General features: G+C 43.5%; 2 protein-coding genes across 4 annotated transcripts in view; one reads left to right on the forward strand and one right to left on the reverse strand.

Moving 5' to 3' along the window:
* Positions 1 to 20175, reverse strand: part of RECQL5 (RecQ like helicase 5) — a 40064-nt gene that overhangs the window by 13084 nt on the left and 6805 nt on the right. Inside the window, exons 7-8 of the mRNA XM_050908661.1 lie at positions 18867 to 19029; positions 18417 to 18499 (exon numbers count right to left, since the gene is read on the reverse strand). Of these exons, the coding sequence (XP_050764618.1) occupies positions 18417 to 18499; positions 18867 to 19029 (246 nt within the window). The remainder of the gene's footprint in view (positions 1 to 18416; positions 18500 to 18866; positions 19030 to 20175) is intronic.
* Positions 6697 to 17387, forward strand: SMIM5 (small integral membrane protein 5). Of its 3 annotated transcripts, none has more exons than XM_050908366.1 (5): positions 6697 to 6772; positions 7208 to 7353; positions 9007 to 9160; positions 10557 to 10882; positions 15868 to 17387. In XM_050908366.1, the coding sequence occupies exons 3-4, from the start codon at positions 9034 to 9036 to the stop codon at positions 10676 to 10678; spliced, it is 249 nt and encodes an 82-aa protein (XP_050764323.1). In that variant the 5' UTR covers positions 6697 to 6772; positions 7208 to 7353; positions 9007 to 9033; the 3' UTR covers positions 10679 to 10882; positions 15868 to 17387. The 3 variants fall into 3 exon arrangements, with proteins under 3 accessions (XP_050764323.1, XP_050764325.1, XP_050764324.1); XM_050908368.1 differs by having other exon boundaries at positions 15871 to 17387; XM_050908367.1 differs by lacking the exon at positions 6697 to 6772 and having other exon boundaries at positions 6968 to 7353.

Below are 20175 nucleotides of genomic sequence, written 5' to 3' on the forward strand. Positions count from 1 at the left end.
CCATTGAGCAGAGCTTGCTAGCCTGAATTTGTTTGCAAGGGACACTCAGGAGCAAAGGCGGCGAGAAAAAAAGCTTTTAATAGGGTTGCAGAAAGCCGCGCTGCAGCTGTACTGCTAACAAAAGGAGCCAGCCTGCAGTCTTGCATTGCTTTGACAGTCAGAGCAGGAGTAAGCAACTTCTTTGCCGATTAGAAAGGCTGTCTGCTCATTTTTCTGTTGCTGTTACGGAATGTGACCTTATCTGATAAGCAGGTCTAGCACAGGGCATTCTCCAACAGTGATGACTTGATACATTAATACTTAGTGTGGACAAGAGAGCTGCTCTGCACGAGTAGTGTATGTGCCATTAGCGAGTAGCTGCCAGCCCAGGCAAGCGCATGTGAAACCAAGTGGGTGCCAGCCACAGCATTTCTCCAGAGCTCCTCCCAGCTGGAGCTAAGTTTTATCCCCCAAATCCTGAAGCAAACAGAGGGCTTAGAAAACAAACCCTGGTCAGAGAACTAGCATACTGTGCAAGTTAAGCATCTGTGTCCAATAGAAATAAATGGAAAGATTTTACACAGCTTCTAACAAGAGCATTTAAAAAAAAAAAATCAGCTAGTGTATCAGGCACAGATACTGGTTTACTATTCAAAACAGCATGAGAAACCACTGCTCTGAGGGAACACAATACATACACATACATGGTCTATGGTTTACAGTAACAAGACCGTCAGGTCTGAATGCAGTGAGAAGGGAAGGAAGATGAAAAGGCTCCCCGAAATACATGAAATTATGTAATCATAGAATCATTTAGGTTGGAAAAGACCTTTAAGATCATCGAGTCCGAGCCTTGGTTTTACATAGAGAGGTGTCCCACAACCTGTGCTCCCATCTCCATTTTGCTGCTGGGTACGGGAAGGGGGGCTGGCAAGGAGACTGACCATGTCAGCCCTCATTTTCTGCTATCTGAAGCCAATCACTCTGGAAGCTCTTGCAGCTCCTAGCACTGAGCTGGGACCCCTTGCCTCTTCCAGGAGGCGCATGGGCAGTCAGCTGTTTACAAACAGGCAGGGAGAGAGGCAGAAAGCCAATTCTCACAGAAAGATGTCTTCCCAATCCTATACATGCCTGTAGGGAGGAATGTTAAGGATCAGGTATTTCCACTTCTCTCCGTTGCCATTAATGTGGAAGGGAGGGCAGGTCTTTCTGCCCTACGTGTTGTACAAACACCGAATTGGAACTGCCTGTGTGAGAAGATCTAGTAGTTAAGACCAATAAGTCTCCTGTCTAGCCCTAGGTTCAAAGGGGATAGAGGGAAGTTTCCACCCTGCTAATGAAGGGTCTCTGTAGGTTGGTTGTTGCAGTTAAGATGGTTTCTCAAATAAAGTACAGGAAAAACAAAGTTTAGGGAGGGGAAAAAAAAAGGAAAGAGGGAGGAGCGAGGGGAGAAGGGCAGGGGAGGGAGGGAGGCAGAGAAACATGCCAAGTTTTCCTCGCCAAAAGAAAATCTTAACTGGTTTGGCTGGGGGCTTGTCCAGCCACAGCCATGTTGTACAGATGCGGGGGGGGAATAAGCAATATGAAACACATGTCTGGATAAAAGAAGCAGGACATGGCTTGTGTTACAGCTGTCATAGTGCATGGGCCTCTTAGCCTGACTGCAATGCAAAAACAGTTATGGAAGTGGACGTACAAAATAAACCAAGTTTGATAGAGCAGATCCTTTCTGTAACACAAACCCCTGACCCACGCAGCCTGCAGTGGGCCGGTGAGCAGAGCTGCACACTGGATGGCAGGGACTGTAAGAGAGCTGGGTGAGGAGAGCAGCACCCACCCCTCGCCTCCATGCAGGCTCTCACCACTACCCCACACAACCACAGCTGATATGGTTCAAAACAGCTTCTTCTGAGGAAGCAGCTGTTGTAGCCTTTAGTTTTGAGTTCCTACACACAAGTGGCATCTTCACTAGGATTAGACCAGCATATTTCAAAAAACTCAAAAATGCATGTAATTTCTGAGACCTGTAGGTCTGAGACCAGTCAAGGACAGGGCACAGAGGTGGCTGAAAGAAGATGGAGGTGTTTCCAGCACTCTCAGGGGGCTCTAGCTGCCTTACCTCAAACACCAAACTACTGATAGATCCCAGTACATTTTTGAAGTAACTATTTACAAGGCTTTCACAGGCACACAGCTACCTCTCTGTCAGCTTCCTGGGAAATGGTTATTTTGCTAATATTAGAATAGACTTTCAGGGTAGATTCAAGCATCAGCAACCCTAAAAAAAGTTCTCTTGAAGAGCTACAGGTTTATTTTTAAAATTGACCTTTTCCTTTCACTAGATGGCTCTGTGCTTTGGTTTCCCCACTTAAAAATGGGACTAGCAGTGAGGAATTATCTCATGGGGTTTTGTGGACTTGTTTGTGGGACGGACTGGAGAAACCCAGGGTGTTCTGTAGAGGTGTAGAGACTCTCAGCTCAGTGCTCCAGTGGGTACCTCGGCTACTGAAACTGCTGTTGCAGGGAATTCAGTGCCTTTTTATATTAATCTAATATTAGGCTGTAGGGGAGGGAAGGAGCATTTACGGTGCTGCCTCAAAACCAATCTCCAAATAGTGGGTGGTGGAGATGACAGGGTATTCCAGCCAAATGGCTACCCAGTCAGGGCAGCTTTATAATCTGAAAGAATGTGTGGCCGCCTTTTCCAGACCAGCTGACAAAATCAAAGCTTTTCTCCCATGACATTGAGCTGCAATTCACCAGTTTGGGTGTGTGCTGTTAAAAGGCTGAATTCTCTTGATACTGGAAACTATTTTCATCTGCTTGGGAATGAATTATAGGTCTGTCTGGCTCCATTCGCTCCTGTTTTAGGAAAAAAGGGCTTGTCTGTGAACTATAGTTAAGATTCACGTGGCTGGTCAACTACAGTCATGGCAGCAAACAGTGCATTAACAATGATGAGGGAAAACCACGCACTGATAATACGACTACATTTCTATAGCCCTTTTCATCTCACAAGTACATTACAAACTTAGAACAATAAACAATCATACAGGAATTATGACATGTTCTGCCAAAACGCATCTAAACTGTAGCAACACCTAGCAGCCCAGCACTGTTTTAGGACAGGAAGCATTGCAAACCTTATCCATACAAAATCAGAAGCACATTTCAGGAACCAAGAACAAAGCTGGTACACTTAGGAACTGGCCAAACCTTCGTGTTCTTAAGAAAGTGGCCAAATACAGTCAGAGTTTATTTTAAAGTTTTAGACCAGAATAAAAAGCATCCCCTCCCCTTCAGCTGCTCAGCACTCTCCTTTCATGAGGCTAGGATTGCCTTCTAAGATTTCCTACCAAATAAGCTACCACAATCCATACAGGCTTCCCATCCCTGTATTGGTCCAATTTCAACCAACTTATTTGACTTGTCGGAGTAAGAACAACACGAAGTATTTGCTTCTCCACAGCCGCAGTCTTGGGAAAAAGACAACATTGCAATGAGAATGTTGCCGTGGCATTCTGCTTGCTTGGGCACATCAGGGAGGTCCTACTTTGTAAGGCCTCTGGAGCACTGCTGATATGGGCAATGGGCACAGTGGAGGATATCCAACTCACCTGCACTGGGACTTGCTGCATTAGGACTAGAGGCACTGGCAGCTTCAGGGCACCACCAACAGACTCCCCCCCAAAGCTTTGTCTCCATTTTTAGGTTACAGTAGCAACAAACCCACACAAGCAAAAATTTGCAGAGGGAGCACAGTAAAACCAATGGATCAGGAGGCCACGTCAAGAGAAATAAACCCTGAAGAGCATGACTGAGTAAGGAGCAACCAAGAGTGGAAGCCACGCTTTCATCTACTTTTCATCCTAAACAGGCTCACTGACTGAAGTGTAACAAGCACTTAGCAAGCAAAGGTCATTTCATTTTGTGACTGCAACAAAACCAGGGACTTACTGTCTTTCTAAAGATTTCAGAGCATGTTAGAGACTTGGACACACAACAATTAGCAAACAAACCTCTGATGGTGGTTACATGTTCTGCCGCTTTGCAGAGATGAAGTCACCCGACAGAGGAATGGGATGACTTATCCAAAGTCACACAACCAGTACGCATCACTGGCAGGCCAGGAAGACTGCCTGCATTTACTAACTTCCAGTCCTGGGGCTAAACCACAAACTCAAATTCATGTTCTTTGCACTGAAATAGGCTGCTCAAATGCCACCAGGGTTATGACTAAACAAGTGTCTCATTCCTCAGCAGTAAATTTAAGCTCACCCACTCCCTACAGTTGAACTTGTGATGCACCTGTGTAGACACACAGATAGGATACAGCTTTCCAAACCAAAGAGAGACCAAAAACCCAGATCAATTTACATCAATTTCAAAATACTTAGAGCAACTTGACTAGCTTAAGGCAGACAGAGGGATGTGGGACCCCACCTTACATGGTCATCCCAAAGCTCTTTTCTTGCTTGAAGCCTGGAAGCTACCACACGCAGCCAGTTCACAGTACAAAGAAACCCTGACCAAGGCTTTTCTCTTGAATATCTAGATTGAGGCCTTTTAATGGCTTTTTTCTCAAAAGGGCTGAGCAGCCAACTTGAGTGCTAAAGTATGGCATAAGCCCATTAAAACAGTTCAGAAAGATAATTTCAGTGCTATTATGGCAATTTTCACAGCTTTATTCAGTGGGCACAGCAAGATGAATCTGCATTAAAAACAAGTATTAGCACTTTCTGGAAATCGAACCCTACAGAAGCCCCAAACGTAGGACATGCTTCATTGCTTTTGAAGTATCATCTAATCCTTGCAGCTGAGCAGCACACCTGCAGGTATCAGGCATCCCCCTGCATTATTACTGTGCTCTCTCTTTTCAACCAAGGCTAACATCTCATGGCACATGGCAGATTCAGCCTTTTTTCCTCAAAAACAAACAAACTCAAATTAGAAGATTTGTTGTATTCCCTCCCCTGCCAGGCCTTGTAACATAGAGGAGGGCAGAAAGAATTGATGATCTAGTCCCACTAGCAACACCAGATAGATGAGTTATTTTTTAAAGAACAGCCATGTCGTGGTTTAACCCCAGTCAGCATCTAAGCACCACGCAGCCGCTTCCCCCTTCCCCCTCCCAGTGGGGTGAGGAGGAGGAAAGAGGGGGAAAAAAAAAGTAAAACTTGTGGGTTGAGATAAGAACAGTTTAATAACTAAAGTAAAATATAATACTAACAATAGTAATAATGAAATATAATAATAATAATAGTAATGAAAAGGAATATAACAAAAAAGGAGGGGGAGGAAGGGAAAAAAACCCAAAACAAACAAACAAAAAAAAACCACCAGTGATGCACAATGCAATTGCTCACCACCCGCTGACCGATGCCCAGTTAGTTCCTGAGCCACGATCCGCGCTGCCCGGCCAACTCCCCCTGTTTATATACTGGGCATGACATTCCATGGTATGGAATACCCCTTTGGCTAGTTCAGGTCAGCTGCCCCGGCCGTGCTCCCTCCCAGCTTCTTGCACACCTGCTTGCTGGCAGAGCACGGGAAACTGGAAAGTCCTTGGCTTAAGATAAGCGCTACTTAGCAACAACTAAAACATCAGTGTGTTATCAACATTATTCTCACACTAAATCCAAAACACAGCACTGTACCAGCTACTAAAAAGAAAGTTAACTCTGTCCCAGCCGAAACCAGGACAAGCCAGAAGAGGAAACAGCTGAAACCACGAATTTCAGGCTGCCACCCCACCCCAGCAGGAACTTCCAAACTGCCTGTCACAAGACATCAGCATTGTGTTCACTTTCTTTTCTATGCGAGTTTCTCATCTTGCCTCTCTTCACCCTATTTTCACTTCATATGATCTCTAGCTACAGCTACAGAGCAAAAGTTCATGACATTAGTCTGACAAAGCATTATGAAGACTACATTGCACTGTGGTCATTCAGCATTTCTTCCGTAACGAGTTCCATCAGCTTTGCTGCCCTAACAGCCATGTCTCCTCTGCTCTGGCGGGTTCCCATCCTCAGTGGATGTAGGTTTGAGGAAGGGCAGTGAGCAAGGAGAAATTCCCAATTGAGAAAAACACGGGCAGACAATTATGTTTGCTCCAAACCCCACAGCAGCTGTGAGGTACCAACTGGGGTGGCTGTTCAAGGCTCTAGAACAGGACTCCAGTCTTAGAAAGCAAACTGTCACTTAAGACCTACAACCTTAAGTTTCCAATCTCTCACAACTTGCCCATTTTAATAATAATCATTACAGTTACTGCTTCACCCAAATATCCTGCACCACCTGGCCTTTGCTACTGTTGGTAACTGGGAGCTTACTTGAACAGAGTATAATAAAAAAAAAAAAAAAGGAATTAATTCTTACAGCTCCACTCTGAAATTTGTAAGTAATGTCATCGCTGTTGTGTTGTACATGAGGAAGATAAGCAAATACATAAGACAACTTGTTTAAGTTACACAGCACTAGCCTTACCCTTATGCTAATCTCTAGGGTATGATCTTGGTTGTGCTGAAATCAATTGGAAAAAGATCACAATCAAAACTAGTCCTGACCAAGACATCACAAGTAGAATGGAAGATACAAAAGTCCATGAATATAACTAGCTGTCTTGGGGGGGGGTTGCCCTTTTTTTTTTTTTTTTTTTTTTAAAAGAAGTGATGTATTCTTCACCCTTTTGTTGCTATGCTCCACAAGCAGAAATCCCAAAGCAGCGAGAGCCCTTGGAACCAGTGTGCAGTCAGAAGTGCAGTCCAGCAGAAAAACATTTGCTTCCTCACAGGTAGGTTGGAGACTGCACCACCGACATCAGACTTTGTCCGTGAAGAAGTTCAAACCAAGGTAAACAAGCAACATTCCTTGCAAGTTTTAGAATAAAGAGTCCTTCACTTAGCTCCAGATCAGGTACCACGGGGCAGAGGAATGTCCATTACTGAGATGACAAGCTCTTACCATTTTAGGCTAGGCACTTTGCTAATCCACGTGGAGTTCTACAATCCTCATCAATAATTTTACACTGTATAGCCAAACTTCAGAAGCCTAGCTCTTAAACTTGCTGCTTCTGGTGCAGCCCAAAGCATGGTACGAAAGGTTACAGCAGATTCCTTGCTAGGAGAGCTTCTGGGCAGGCAGAAACACCCCCAAAGAGAACAAACATTTTCAGAATGTTAGAGCCAGAAATACTTCTTTTTTTTTTTATGAAAAGTTTTTCTTCTAGAGCCAAGAGCAGAAAACACAAATCACTTCACCTCTGCCTGCACCGCCATCTCTTGGAATGGAAACAAAACTGGAAACCTGCTGACACAGGATCCCGCAGCACTGTGCAAAGGATAAAGCAGCCATTTCTGGAGCAGCTCACTTGGGGTATGGCAATCATCTGGAAAGAACTATTTAACCCTAGCCTCAAAAGTGACCTTTTCAGGTCAAAAGGCCACAGCTATGCCTCCCTGCTAAGTTGCACAGAGATCTTTCTGTAGATGTAGATTTTCCATCCACCCCCATCCCTAGGAAACCAGCTGGTTCCGATTTTTATTCCTTAGCTTGGATTTAAAAGAACAAAGAAAACCCTTTTTGAATTGCATAAACATACAAAATGTAATTTAACTTGGCACTGTAGTATTTAAGCCCAGCATGCAAAGAAACAGCCAAGGTCTCTCTGTCCTCAGTGTGTTTAGAAAAACTGAACTCCAAGCATCCATTTGTTTGAGTAACCAAACCAGATGTGCAGTAATGAACTAGCTGGCTTATTCTGGAAGTACTGTCTTGGTCACTCGGCTTTGTGTTATCACCAAGACTAGGATATTAAATTGCAATGTTCAAGTCCCATAAAACAGTGTTGACTATTACAACACACACAAGCTAGTACCTTCTGATATAATAATGACATAAGAGTTATAATACTTCCAAGCATTGACCTGTCCAAACACTTGTTTTAGGTGAAACTATGGATATTTATCAACAATATCTTATTCCAGTTACTGACTGAAGCAAAATTTGAATTTCCATAGCTCTCATGCAAGCTTGTTTGTTGCAATGCCTTCCAAAATCTTGCTCATGGGGCAAAAGAACAGCAAATATCGGTGGCAAAACTGAGGCACCTAACTTTGACTAGACTAATAATATTTGCAGTAACAACAGTTCCTGGTGATCATTCTTTCTGAGAATAAAGAAAGTGTAAGATTACTGAGCAGGGCAGGAGGGATTAGCTCCACAAGGGAGGTATCTCCCTGACAGATCCAGGGGCTTTTGCTTTGCTCATCACCAGCAGTGATGGGTGGACATCCACTGTTCAATTCATATATTGCTCCATTAGAACAGACTGTGGCTTAAAAGAAAAAAAGCTACATTTAGCTTACCATATAAAACTTGCATTCATCTGTAAGAACTTGAAAAGCATCCAGCTGTCCCCAGTCAACACAGACTTTAGCTCTTAATATCACCATTCAGTAAAACTAGTTGAAAAAAACATTATTAATGGTACGTAGTGAGGTGTTGAAGCAAGTGCCTTAGTTTTTGAACCGGCTTTCTGTAGCTGAAAGTGCAAGAAGTCTTCAAGGGAGTCTACTTGTGTTACTCAGTAAAAAACAACTGAAAACTATGTACCACTGGAGTTCAGTATTTGGAATTCAAGTCGAGTTAGAATTGCATTTCTTTCTGGAAAGACAAGTTAGCACAACTGGAGAAAAAAAAAAAATTACTTTCATTGGGTGAAAGCCAAGGGCAGGCACTGTCCAGTTCTAACTCTATGCCTGCTGAAATAAGTGTCCTTTTAGAAGAAATACCGTTTTGCCTTTGCTCAACAGTGCAGCTGACAAAAGCAGCCTCAAAGCCAGATTTTGAAATTAAAACAGTGCCAGAACATGTAGACAATTAATAGTCCTCCACCTTAGCTACTGGGAACGAGGACTGAGACCAGATAAACTTGTTTTCCTTGTGATCACCAGCTCTATAAGAAGGCTGGCAGCTTCTAGCATTAGTCAGTGAAAAGGTTTATTCACTATTTGGTTCTTCTTACAGCATAAAGCCTGGAGAGGTTGAGCTAGAATGTCTTCTGAAGGCTTTCTGAAGGAAATGCAAACCATTGGTGAGAAGTTTCTCCTTAAGCTCCAGAAACTGCCCAAGGCTGACCCAGTGGAGATTGTGTCCTTTTGTGTGGTTCTTCTGTTTATCGGTGAGTTTATCAGTGGAGGCAAAGGGGTGTCAGAATGTCTCTTCTCTTCTACGGGGGCAGCTTGCTCCACAATCTCTGTTGGTGGGTTGGTGGTGTTGGCAGTTGTTTTCCAGGCTGTGCTCTGAGGCCCAGTTTAATTTCTAGGTAATTTTTTAATACTCAGTGTGTATCTCTACATGCATGCAGAGCATGATAGGCAACAGTATAGCTTTCCCCAAAGCTCTCATATTTAAGCATTAGTTTAAACAGCAGTATTTTAACCAACCCAGAGCTGCTGCAATTCTTTGATATATAGGAGATAGTGTATGACAAATGGTATTAGGGCATCTCACTGCCGCAGAAGACACTTAAACTCTGAGACTCTGAGTGTCATTCCTGTGCTTAGTTCAATGGAAGCCAGTATGCTTCAGATGAGCCTATTTATTCTCCTCTGGTAATGGCAAGATCCCTCCTGCTGCTCTGTGTGGGGATAGCATGGAAGGAATAACAAAGAGCTGCTTGATCAAGGGGGATGAAGTTTGTTTAGACAAAGGGAAAACAAGCAGGAAGGAAGGCGGGCCCTCCCCCTCAGAGGTACACTTTGCTCCCAGCCAAAAGGAAGGGTGTGTATCCAGCCTGGACACTCCTCCCTGGGCTGGAATTCAGAAAGACACACCTGCTGCTTTATTTTTTTCATACCTACAGCTGGTTCCCCACAGGTCCGGTCACCTGGCAGCCCAGCTCCAGACTTTTAAGGAGCACATGCACGCACACGTGCACATTCACACACTCTTACGTGTTTTGCAGGATTAAACACGTCATCCTTTTCTATTCCAGATAAACTAACATATCCCTCCTAACACCAACCATTACGCCTAGTGTAGAATAACAGTAAGTTAGCCCACTGCTTTATGAAATATCTATTTTTTCAAGCTAAATACAGAAGAAAGAGTAAAGCCAACCCAGTCACGAATATCTATCCTCATTAAAGGATACACTACACTTCAGAAATACAACTGCCAGTTTGACTAACCAAATCCTCTCGAGTTGCTTCTGACACAACTATGGGGAGAGCTGGATCTCCATCCTTTCCAGGCACACAGCTCTACTTAGTTACTGCATGTCATCTCCAAAACAACAGCCCATTAGGCAGGTAAAGATATACCCCCACATGGTTTGGTACATAGCTCTTAAGATTGTGAAATATCCGGTAATGATTGTCCAGATTAAATGGATAACTAATACAAGAGAGCAGGAACTTAGGAGGAGGGAGGTGGGGATACAGGGCAAAAAAAATCAGCAAGAAACGAGGCTTTGTTCATTCTGCTGCTCACCAAACAACTTGGAGGAGACACAGGGTTACTCTGCAGTGATTGCTCCTACGTCATGAAGCAATATCCTTTGCTTCTCTTTGCAGTTACTGTTCTGCTGCTCATGATCATTGCCTGCAGTTGCTGCTGCTATAGCTGCTGTAGCTGCGACGGACGTCCTGACCACAGACGTAGGAAGATCCAAGTCCGCCCAATTGCCCATTCATGAAGTGCAACAAGAGGTGACACAACCTACTGTCAAGGACATGCATGGACATCATCATTCAGTCCTATGGGAATGACTTTCTACACTAGCTCACTGAAAATGGCAATAACAATATTAATTAATATGACTCAGAGGACCAGAAATCACAGCGTGGAATTCCTTCTTTCTGTGACAGCCACTGCTGGACTCCGTGGTGTGACCAGAAAGGTAATGCTACTTTACCATCATTGTCTCCCTCTTCTGGGGTGGGGGTGCATGGACACATGCTGCTGAGAAAACAGACACACTTTTCCAATGACAGCCCTGCAGCTGGGCCAGCCAAGGATTCCCTTTGTGAGCATGGAGCCACAGACCAAAGCAGAGAACATGTACACTGCCACACGCTAGGCAGCGCCTACTCTTTTCACAAGTGGCTAATCCAGAAGGATGGTGCTGGGTGCTAGCAGAACCCACTGACATCACTGGGAGGTCCACATGCCCAGTACATCTTGGATCAAGCCCAAACCTGCTCTCTCAAAAGCCACCTGCAACAGACACGTTTAGCTGAGATGTCTGCTGAAAACAAATCGTGGACCTTCTGATCCAGACATGCCAGCTGAGGCTCTTGAGTGCAGCTGGTAACAAATGCTCCCTGCTTTATTTCATCGGTGTTACAATGATGTGAAATTGCCAAAAAGATAAATCAGATCACGTGCAATACCCTTTGTAAACAGACAGATGAAGGAAAAAGGCAAAAGCTCACCAATGCTACGGCTTAATTTGATCATTCTGCTGCTAAATGTGCTCCTTCCCCACCCTCCGTGTGGTTCTGCTCTTCTGCTTATTGCAGGTGAATGGTTCTTACAGAGCATGGGAGTTACAGGAGATGAACAAATCCCTGTCCTTACTTGAGGGACCTGTGTGCCTGACTCCCTGCACTGTGTGCAGCTTATTTTAGTGGACATAAACATTATGCCTAAGGTATGTTTATTAGCATACACAAAGGCATTTCAGAGGAGTGACATACAGTATGGTAACCGTCACTTCGGGGTACGCATGCAGCAGCTGACAGTGGGCATTGTGACAAAGCAGAGCCAAGAATGGGCTGTATGGCTGAAGTTAACAAGTGCAAATAAATCCCTTTTCCTTGCTGCAGCCACTGTGTATGTTTGGTTTACACTTCGGTGAACTTCAGAAAGGGATTTATGTAAGTGCAAGGCCACGACTTTCATAACTAGGACAGCCAAACAGAAGACCATCATACTGCACCTAACTCTGTAAGCCACTGGTCTTTCAGCCCCAAATGTGAAATCAACAACCTTTATGAGAAGGTATAAAAAATTAAATGCATATAGATAAGTCATCTTCGACCCTTGTATTCCAACTGCTAAGTGTAGAGGAGTGAAATGGATTACACTTGTATATACCAGAGCCAACATCTAGCTAGAGAGAAAAGAATCATCAGGTTTATAACAGTGGGCTTTTAAATATTCTTCACGCTTCAGAAAGGACAAAAAAATGAAAACTTGGTAAAGAAACCTCTTTTGTCTGATGCCTGCACCCAAATTAGTAAAAAGCAGATTACATCAGTAGCTTCTCATGTATTTAATGCACTTTAATATTTGCAAAGAAACTAGATTTAGGTATTTTGCATTTTTGTACTGCTGCACATTGGAATATATCTGCAGCCAGTGACACAGAGAATAGTCTAAAAATTAAGAAAAAAAAAATTCCTCAAACTACCAATGTTACTTTTAAATTAACAAAAAGAAAAACTTCCCAGCAGAAGATGAGGATGGTCCTTAGAAAGTAAATATTTGAGCCCCAACTTGACAACTGCCAACAGAACAGTGCACTAGTATGAGCTACTGCATGCACAGTTACACTAAGACTAACAAAGCGCTGGCCTTTATTATGCTGTCCCAAAGCTTTCACTCCCAACCAATATGTTAGGGTAGGATAAGCTCAAGCGTGGCATCAGTTTACTCTAATCAACATTCAGAGATGCATCACACTAACCTCTCTGTCAGATATGTCTTTGCTCATTTCACTTACAAACAAGTGGCAATCAAGGTGACATAGGAAGTCTCAGAACCTCTTTTGCCAGAGACAGACTCAACAGACGTTTCTGTATCTAAGTTAAGTCACGAGACCTGTGAAAGAACAGAGCTTACTTTCTTTCCTAGCTTGTGCTAGACAGTGCCAGCTACAGGAATTAACAGAATCCCATTGAGAAATGTTTCAGCAGCATGGAACCAGTCTGTGCTAACAGTCAGGAGGAAGCTCAGTGGGCTGGAAACATACCAACGACTGACAGGTTGCTGTCACTAGGAACAAGCCGCCAGGCCTTATCTCAATAGGAAAAGCTACAAATACATGTTTCCCAGTGGTGTTACAAGTTAAACCACTGACAGATACCAGGCAGGGGGACAAGAGAAATGGCTCCTGTCTTATCTCTGCCACTGTAAGTTCCTGAATTAGAAACAGAATAAACACAGCACTGTTAAAAAAAAGAGGAGGAGAGAAAATTAAGCAATTCTCTAAAGAATTCAGGTGGCTTTCTGGAGCAGAGGATCAGCCACCACATACAGGAGGCGTCCCTGGACCGATTTCTACATGCTTGCCTGGACCTCACAAGCCTAATGTTCTGCTTTGTACCATTTTGTACCATTGTACTCAGCTGGATTATTCCTATACTTGGCATTTAGATATGCCAATTGCTTGCCTGGGCTGGGCGGGGTCTGCCACCTTCTTGCATGCAACAGATCAGGTGGGCCTGAAAGATGCCCAGCAAATCCCCAGCTTACTGCAGCTCTTCAGTTTCTGTTGACTAGAAACATGCCAGTGTCTAGGTCCCTGCTCACCACTCACACAAGCTTTTGTGGTTTTGGCTTCAATCATTACCCACATAAAGGGACCTGGAACACCCTGAGCGCTAGTGAGGATGGATCCTCTCTGTTTCAAAAAGCAGAGGGAGATTCAGAGGAGCACAGACTAAGGTGAGACTGCTCCAAACACAGCAACTTCTGTACATGTTGTGAAAGCCTGAGTGAGCCTAGAAGGAACTGCAAGGGAATACAGTTACTTCAGTCCTGATGATACAAATGTTGAAATAGTTTCTTTCCCTGAGGAACCTAAAAGAGACAGTGAGGCCAGCCTCTCCAGCAGAAGTGGTTGAAGTTTTACTGACAACGTAATGGAATAGCTTCTATTCTGTAACATCATCCCTCTTGTTTCTAAGTGATTTGCTTGGCTTGTGAAAAACAAGTTTCCTTTTACACATGCACAGTCTCACACACCGCACACTCCTCCCATCCCACCTCTCTCCAGCACCATCCCTCTGGTTGTCTTCAGTTAGGAAAGCAACAGGGAATCAGTTTTATTGCAGCTAACAGCAGTGCAAGGCTCTGTAATGAATTTATCCACCTAAACTGTCATGACGAAGTTTTGACTGGAGGGCAGTCTTGTCCACAGTCTCATTTTAGATATGTCAGTCTCCTAACAGAGCTTACAATACAGATCCAGTCAGGATCCAGGAAACAAAGTCCTCTTCCCTCCACTGCAACCTGCAGCCTTCCCCAGTCAGAGGACATAGTGGGCCTTTACAAGCACTGGAACAGATGCACGAGTGGATGAAGCCATGGAGAGGAAGAAATGTCTGAGTGGCAGCTCAACTAGGTCTTTTTAACTAGGCTCAAGGCCTTTGATGAGATTAGCCACACCTTTGCAGGAAAGTCAGCTGTTAATCATTTACTGCAGTACAAACAGGCAACTTCCATGCTAGCTCTACAAGTCTCCAGGTGCAGTAAGGGGGTCCCTCACCACAAGCCAAGATCCCTTGGAGGGAGTGCAGAGAAGGCACCAGAAGAAACACCTACTACAAACACAACAGCTTCAGGTATTTATAAAATTGTACACAGCTCTCCTATTTCAGGAGATTAACTGTGGTTAGCAAAAGAGACAGGAACTTTCTAGGGTGTACAGTCACACAGGGTTTCTGCCTTTGGGTCTACAGAACTAGTATCTAGGCCACCTCCTTTTTAAAGGCAAAGGAAGCTATCCAGAACAGCTTTCATGTCCTGTATGCCTGTTGGTTAGAGACTGGGCATGGTGTCTGCCATCATTCCAGAAAACAAAGCATGAACTGAATATATTTGGCTGCTGAGAAAGAAACAAAAACTTCCGCAAACTGAAGTGTGAGCTTGTGCTCCTAGTCAAATGTGACTTGCTGAGGATGAAACATGCTCTACATAACTAATCCTCTTCCTTACAATATTAAGGATACAGACATAAGGGGAGCAAGTCAAATTTTCAAAAATAACAAAGATCTCTTCCTGTATTACGTCTGCACAGTCATATTTGAGAGAAAGTGTGAGAAATAATCCATCTTTTCCCTTGAGAAGCAAGGAAGCCTTGGTAAAACCACAAGAAGCTTGCAAAGAGATGCTGGATGTTCTTTAGAAAGCTGATAGCCAAGTCATTATGCAAAGTATCAGTGAAAGAGCAAGTGTGTAGAACCCACTGAGATCCCAGTTTAAATTATTGCTGAACCTAAGTACTTCATGGGAGGAAAACTTATGGTTCTATTGCAGAGTAACAGAAAGCGTTGCTAAAACAAACTCTGTTAACAGGAGACTTTTTTACATAACTAGACTATTCTAAGCTCTGTGGGAGCAACAAGTTGTACATGAAGATCTTTGCTTATTGTTGGTGGGGTTTTTTGTTTGGTTTTTGTTTGTTTTTAAATAAGCGTTCATTTAATCTCCAGTGTGTTCTCAGAGTTTAAGTGCCCAACTCCTTTTCAGGGATCTTTCCAACGGTATCAAGCAAGTTCTCCCACTGCATACTTGTCTTTCATGTATAGGCTGTACAGTTGACAGAGACGAAGGGTTCATACTGAACATGCTGGGAGAGACACTATATTATATTATTAAAAATATTGATAAAACTATAATTAAAATAAATCTCAACTGCCAAAATCTTGTAAAGCCAGAAGCTTTCCTCTTTACATCTCTGTAGATCTGACTGTGAAACTGGCTTCAGCTATCTATCTTCTGGTTTATGCTCCCACTTCGGTGAAGGGTGACTCTCCCTTTTGGAAGAGGGATGCCTGCAGGCACAGACAACATGCATGCCTATACTGGTTTCAGGACTGTGGCTCAGAGCATAGAGAGGATACACCAACATCTGATATTGTTTTTGTCTGCCTCCAGCAGGGTGGAAGCCAGCATGTCATCAGTACAAGAGGCACCCTCAGTTCTGGAAGACCTAAAGAGACTGATTGTAACAAGTGACTGGGCTCTTGGAGGGCTAGTGGTGATTGGCACCTTCTGTCTTGTTTTTGTTGCTCTGCTTTTATTTGCTGCCATCTTTGGGTGCTGCTCATCTCCAAGGCACAGAGTGGTGCATAAACAGCGAAGCTGAGATGCAGTACTTGGAGCCCTGCAGCTAAGCAATAATCAGCCCAGCTACAACCTGATTGTGTTGTTCATAGAAAGCTTTCTCACCTTCTCTCCCTGGGTGGTTATTTCTCCCCATGCAACTTTCCCACATCAAGAACAATGCACCAATGCCAGCAAGTTGTTCTGCAAGTCCACAGCAAACTCAATACATAAGGCTATCTCTATTCAGGAACTGCATGACTAGCCAAATACCAAAGTCAACTCATCTCTGCCTGATTTTCACCTTTCAAGCAAAACCACCAGTTAGAGGTGGCAAATCGTCAACCACCACCTAAAACTGATAAAGACTTCTGCTGCTGCCGCCGTTACATGGGGTTTTTTTTCCACCTTGCAAATGGGTAACAGGAAACTCTGATCAGCAAAAGCTTTGTCTAAACCCACTCTCTAAAAGCAGCTTATACCATTGTTCTCCTGTCATACTCTGACAATAGCCTAAATATACTATACAAAAACTTGCTTGCCAGTATACAAGTCTGTCTTTATTTGTTCTTATTTAGAACCTTGCAAGGTCAGAGTTTCAGGTTTCCTTTTACTGTTTGGATAGTGAATAGAATTGTATTAATTCAAAATGTAAAAAAGAAATGCAACATGGCATTCCTTTACATTGCATCTTAGTCTCCTGTACAGTTACGAGCAGGGAAGCCAGCTTTGTGCTGCAATATGCGACTCTGGGATGCATACGGCATGTTACACAGTAGGAAGAATGTACCAAGCTGGGGGAGGGAAGAAAAAGTATGGGAGACATGTGGTTTCTAATTAGGTCAGTGATATTACCTTACAGAAATCTCTCTTTTATGTACCCAGTGAAATCCTATTTCCATTACTATTCATCTGAGCAAAGGAGAACGTTTTCTCTCTGTCCTTGCCTCACTGCTGCAGTGCAACCCTAGAGAAGGTCCTCACTTCAGACAACAGTCAGGGTCTTTACAGCATGCATGAAGTGGGAGATGCTGTAAGATGCTGTAAGATGGTTACACGGAGCCTAACTCATGCCCTCAGTGGGACACCACCCTGGAATGTCCTGTGACTGCTTCTGGCTTGTGCACGGTTAGTTCAGTGATCCCAGTCCAGTTCTTATGGCACTAGTGTCCATTCCAAGAAATGACTGTCACGACTAACTCTACTGCTAACCAGCTTAGGAATCAAGGAGAAATAGATACCAAGACAAGGTTTCCTGAGGTTAGCATCTAACCAGATAGATACAGCTGCCTCTCGGAGTATACAAAACCCAGCCACAAACAGCCATCTGGCCACTCTTGCTGTGAGGTGGTAACGCACACCAGAAGGAGCAGAGCTGCTTAGCCAAGTAAGTGGATCAAACTCTTATAGCAAGAAGCCTCCTAGTAGCTACTTCCCAGAATCACCTTGACTTTGGGCAAAGAAGTGCTCCTTCAAGTGCCCCAGGACTCAATGTTGTGCCTGGTACTTCAGTACCAGCAAGACTTGCCCAGAGCAACCCCATAAAAACAGGATTTGTTTACTCAACATGACCACAAGGAGAGAACATGCTCACCAAGGCATCAGAAAAGAAGCATGTGTACATTCACACTGAAAAAGTTGCCCTAGACACATGTGGAAAATGAAACAAAATGCAGACTTGAAAGCAAGACACATGTTGACCTTTTTCAGTTAGTGAACTCATACTGCTCTCTTACTGGCAAAATAATAGCTTTGATGTCTTATCCAGCAATTAGTACAATTACAGCTTACAAGTCACGAAGTAAACCTAAACAATGCATGTTGCGGTTGCTAGTCTACATTTAGATTGGGCACATCCATAATTTGGGCCTGCTTCTGAAACATTCTAAGCACCATCAGCTCCTTCTAAGGTCAATGAGAATCACAGATACCTAGTACTTTGCAGAGTGGAGCCCCTGAGATTTAGAGAAACATTAAATCTAAATGCTTCCATCCCATGCTGATTAGGCTGTCTGTTTGTCTCCTTAGAAGAGAGATAATGTAGTGAAGGAGGAAAGAGTCAAAACAAAAGCAAATGCAACTAAGTGAACCCATCATCAAAGACAGAACATGGTAAAATTCATAGCCAGAGGAATTATAGTTTAACATCACCATGTCATTTGGTCAGGCTCTAAGACCAACACCTCAGTTAACTCAGAGGTGGGAGTGAGTGAGAGATGTTGCAGGGACACCTTCCTCAGTCCAGATAGCAAAATAATCAGGCGATTCATTCAGTATTTTCTTTTTCCTGGACATGCAAGATCTCAGCCATAACAGTGCCTTGGAAGGGATAGGGCATGGTTTCCCCAACATTAAACTGTGTTTGAAAGAAGTGCACTTACCCCAGCTCCTCACAGAAGTTCACAATGGCATCAAAAGCTGTCATCGCAGCTTTGTCAGATTCTTTTAAGGTGCCCTTTTTTTCCTGAAAGTAGACGGGGACAATAACTATAGTCTTCAATTTAAATATAAACAGATAAAGAAACTCTAGCGATGACCAAATCTAACCCTGCTGATCAATATGGCAGACAGGTACAGACACCGCCCTGTCTCTGCGCCACACTTCTGCTCACCCATGCCTCTCCAGTAGAACTGGAGCTGGGTCTGGCAGCCCTTTCCCTTCCTGCTTCACTCCCTTCTGCTATCCCTTGAAGCAGGGCTACAGACAGCTCTAGACCCAGAAAAACTCATGTCATCTTTGCCTATTCAGAGGTCACTGGAGGCAAGAGGCAAACCAGATCAGAGCAAAGGCAGCTTATCTAGGCAGGTGGATACTATTCTGCAGATCTTACTTGGATATTAGAGAGCTCCTTCTTAATCAGGAAGCTGACTTGATCCCGGTCATTCCTGGAGTAATAGAGGCGGCAGCAGGATGGCTTCCCATCTCTCCCAGCTCTGCCAGATTCTTGGTAATATCCAGCCATTGACTTAGCAATATTCCAATGGGCAACAAATCTGCATGTGATAAGACAACAGGAAACATAAGGCTGCAGGTTTCTCACATCACTGCATACATGATTGTGTTGTTTGTGGACATCAACAACAGTAAAAAATAGGGCAGCAAAAGTGTAAGACAGAGGATTTAGCAGAGCAAGGGATTTTGCACACAGAAATTTAAGTCCTCTTAATACATGAGACACAAGGAAAGCAGCAGAGCTATAAGAAAACAAAAGCACCTGAACAACATGTGAGCACGATGTTAATCCAAAGGGATGGAAAAGAATGCGCACATGCATATCCCAAACATGCATACAATTGTACGGCTTTGAACAGTGAGAATAAGGACATTGATTTAAGGAGTTTGGGAGATTTTACCATAAAATACAGCATTAATAAAAAAGTCCTTTTTTATTTTGTGGAACACAATTTGAACATTACAGAACACATTTTGAAAGACTTGATTTTAAAAAGACACTTCTTTGCCAACAAAGTCTGCATGGGAAATTCTGTCTCACCAAGCTCACTTGTAGATGAAGGCATCCTTCCTAGACAGCAAATAGGACTATAGAATCATTACTAAAGTTTATGTAATCTCTGAAGGAAGGTTTTCAACACACCACTGCAAGACTGCTTTAAACCCACTTGTACCTGACTATTCAGCAATTCAGCTTACACCTGTGTTGAGAAGATTTTACAGTACAGTAACACTGGCAATGTTTTAAATACCAGTCTGCCTCAAAACCAGCATGTCCCAGAGGCACGTATGATGCATATGGGCGTGGCAAAAGATTAAATGACAAAAGCGAGCAAACATGTTTCTTCAAACACAAACACTCCAGGAACAGGCCAGGCAGGAAGCATCAGAGCCCTACACATTTAATCCCCATCAGGAAGTTTACTGAAGGAATTGATAAATAATCTCAAACAAAACTGAATTAGCAGTGAAGAGAGAGGACCAAATTCCATCAGAAAAAGACAGGTCTGTTTTCCCTTTTGTCCAGAAGAGTCACCTCCAGAACTTGTCAGACCTGATCTCACTTGATAACATATGCATGAATACTCAGAACTCTGCCAACACAGAGTGAAGGCTAAGCAGCAGTGCCTTGTTGCCTGGGCTCAGGTATAATGTCCTTTAAACTATTAAAAGTATCCTGTAAAGAG

Source organism: Gymnogyps californianus, chromosome 19 (assembly GCF_018139145.2).
Source record: "Gymnogyps californianus isolate 813 chromosome 19, ASM1813914v2, whole genome shotgun sequence".
Taxonomy (NCBI): Eukaryota; Metazoa; Chordata; class Aves; order Accipitriformes; family Cathartidae; genus Gymnogyps; species Gymnogyps californianus.

Excerpts from the sequence above, each read along its gene's own strand:
- SMIM5 (XM_050908366.1), top strand. The coding sequence starts at position 9,034 with ATGTCTTCTGAAGGCTTTCTGAAGGAAATGCAAACCATTGGTGAGAAG. Across the intron at positions 9,161-10,556 it reads TGTGGTTCTTCTGTTTATCG|TTACTGTTCTGCTGCTCATG; the intron begins GTGAGTTTATCA and ends TTCTCTTTGCAG.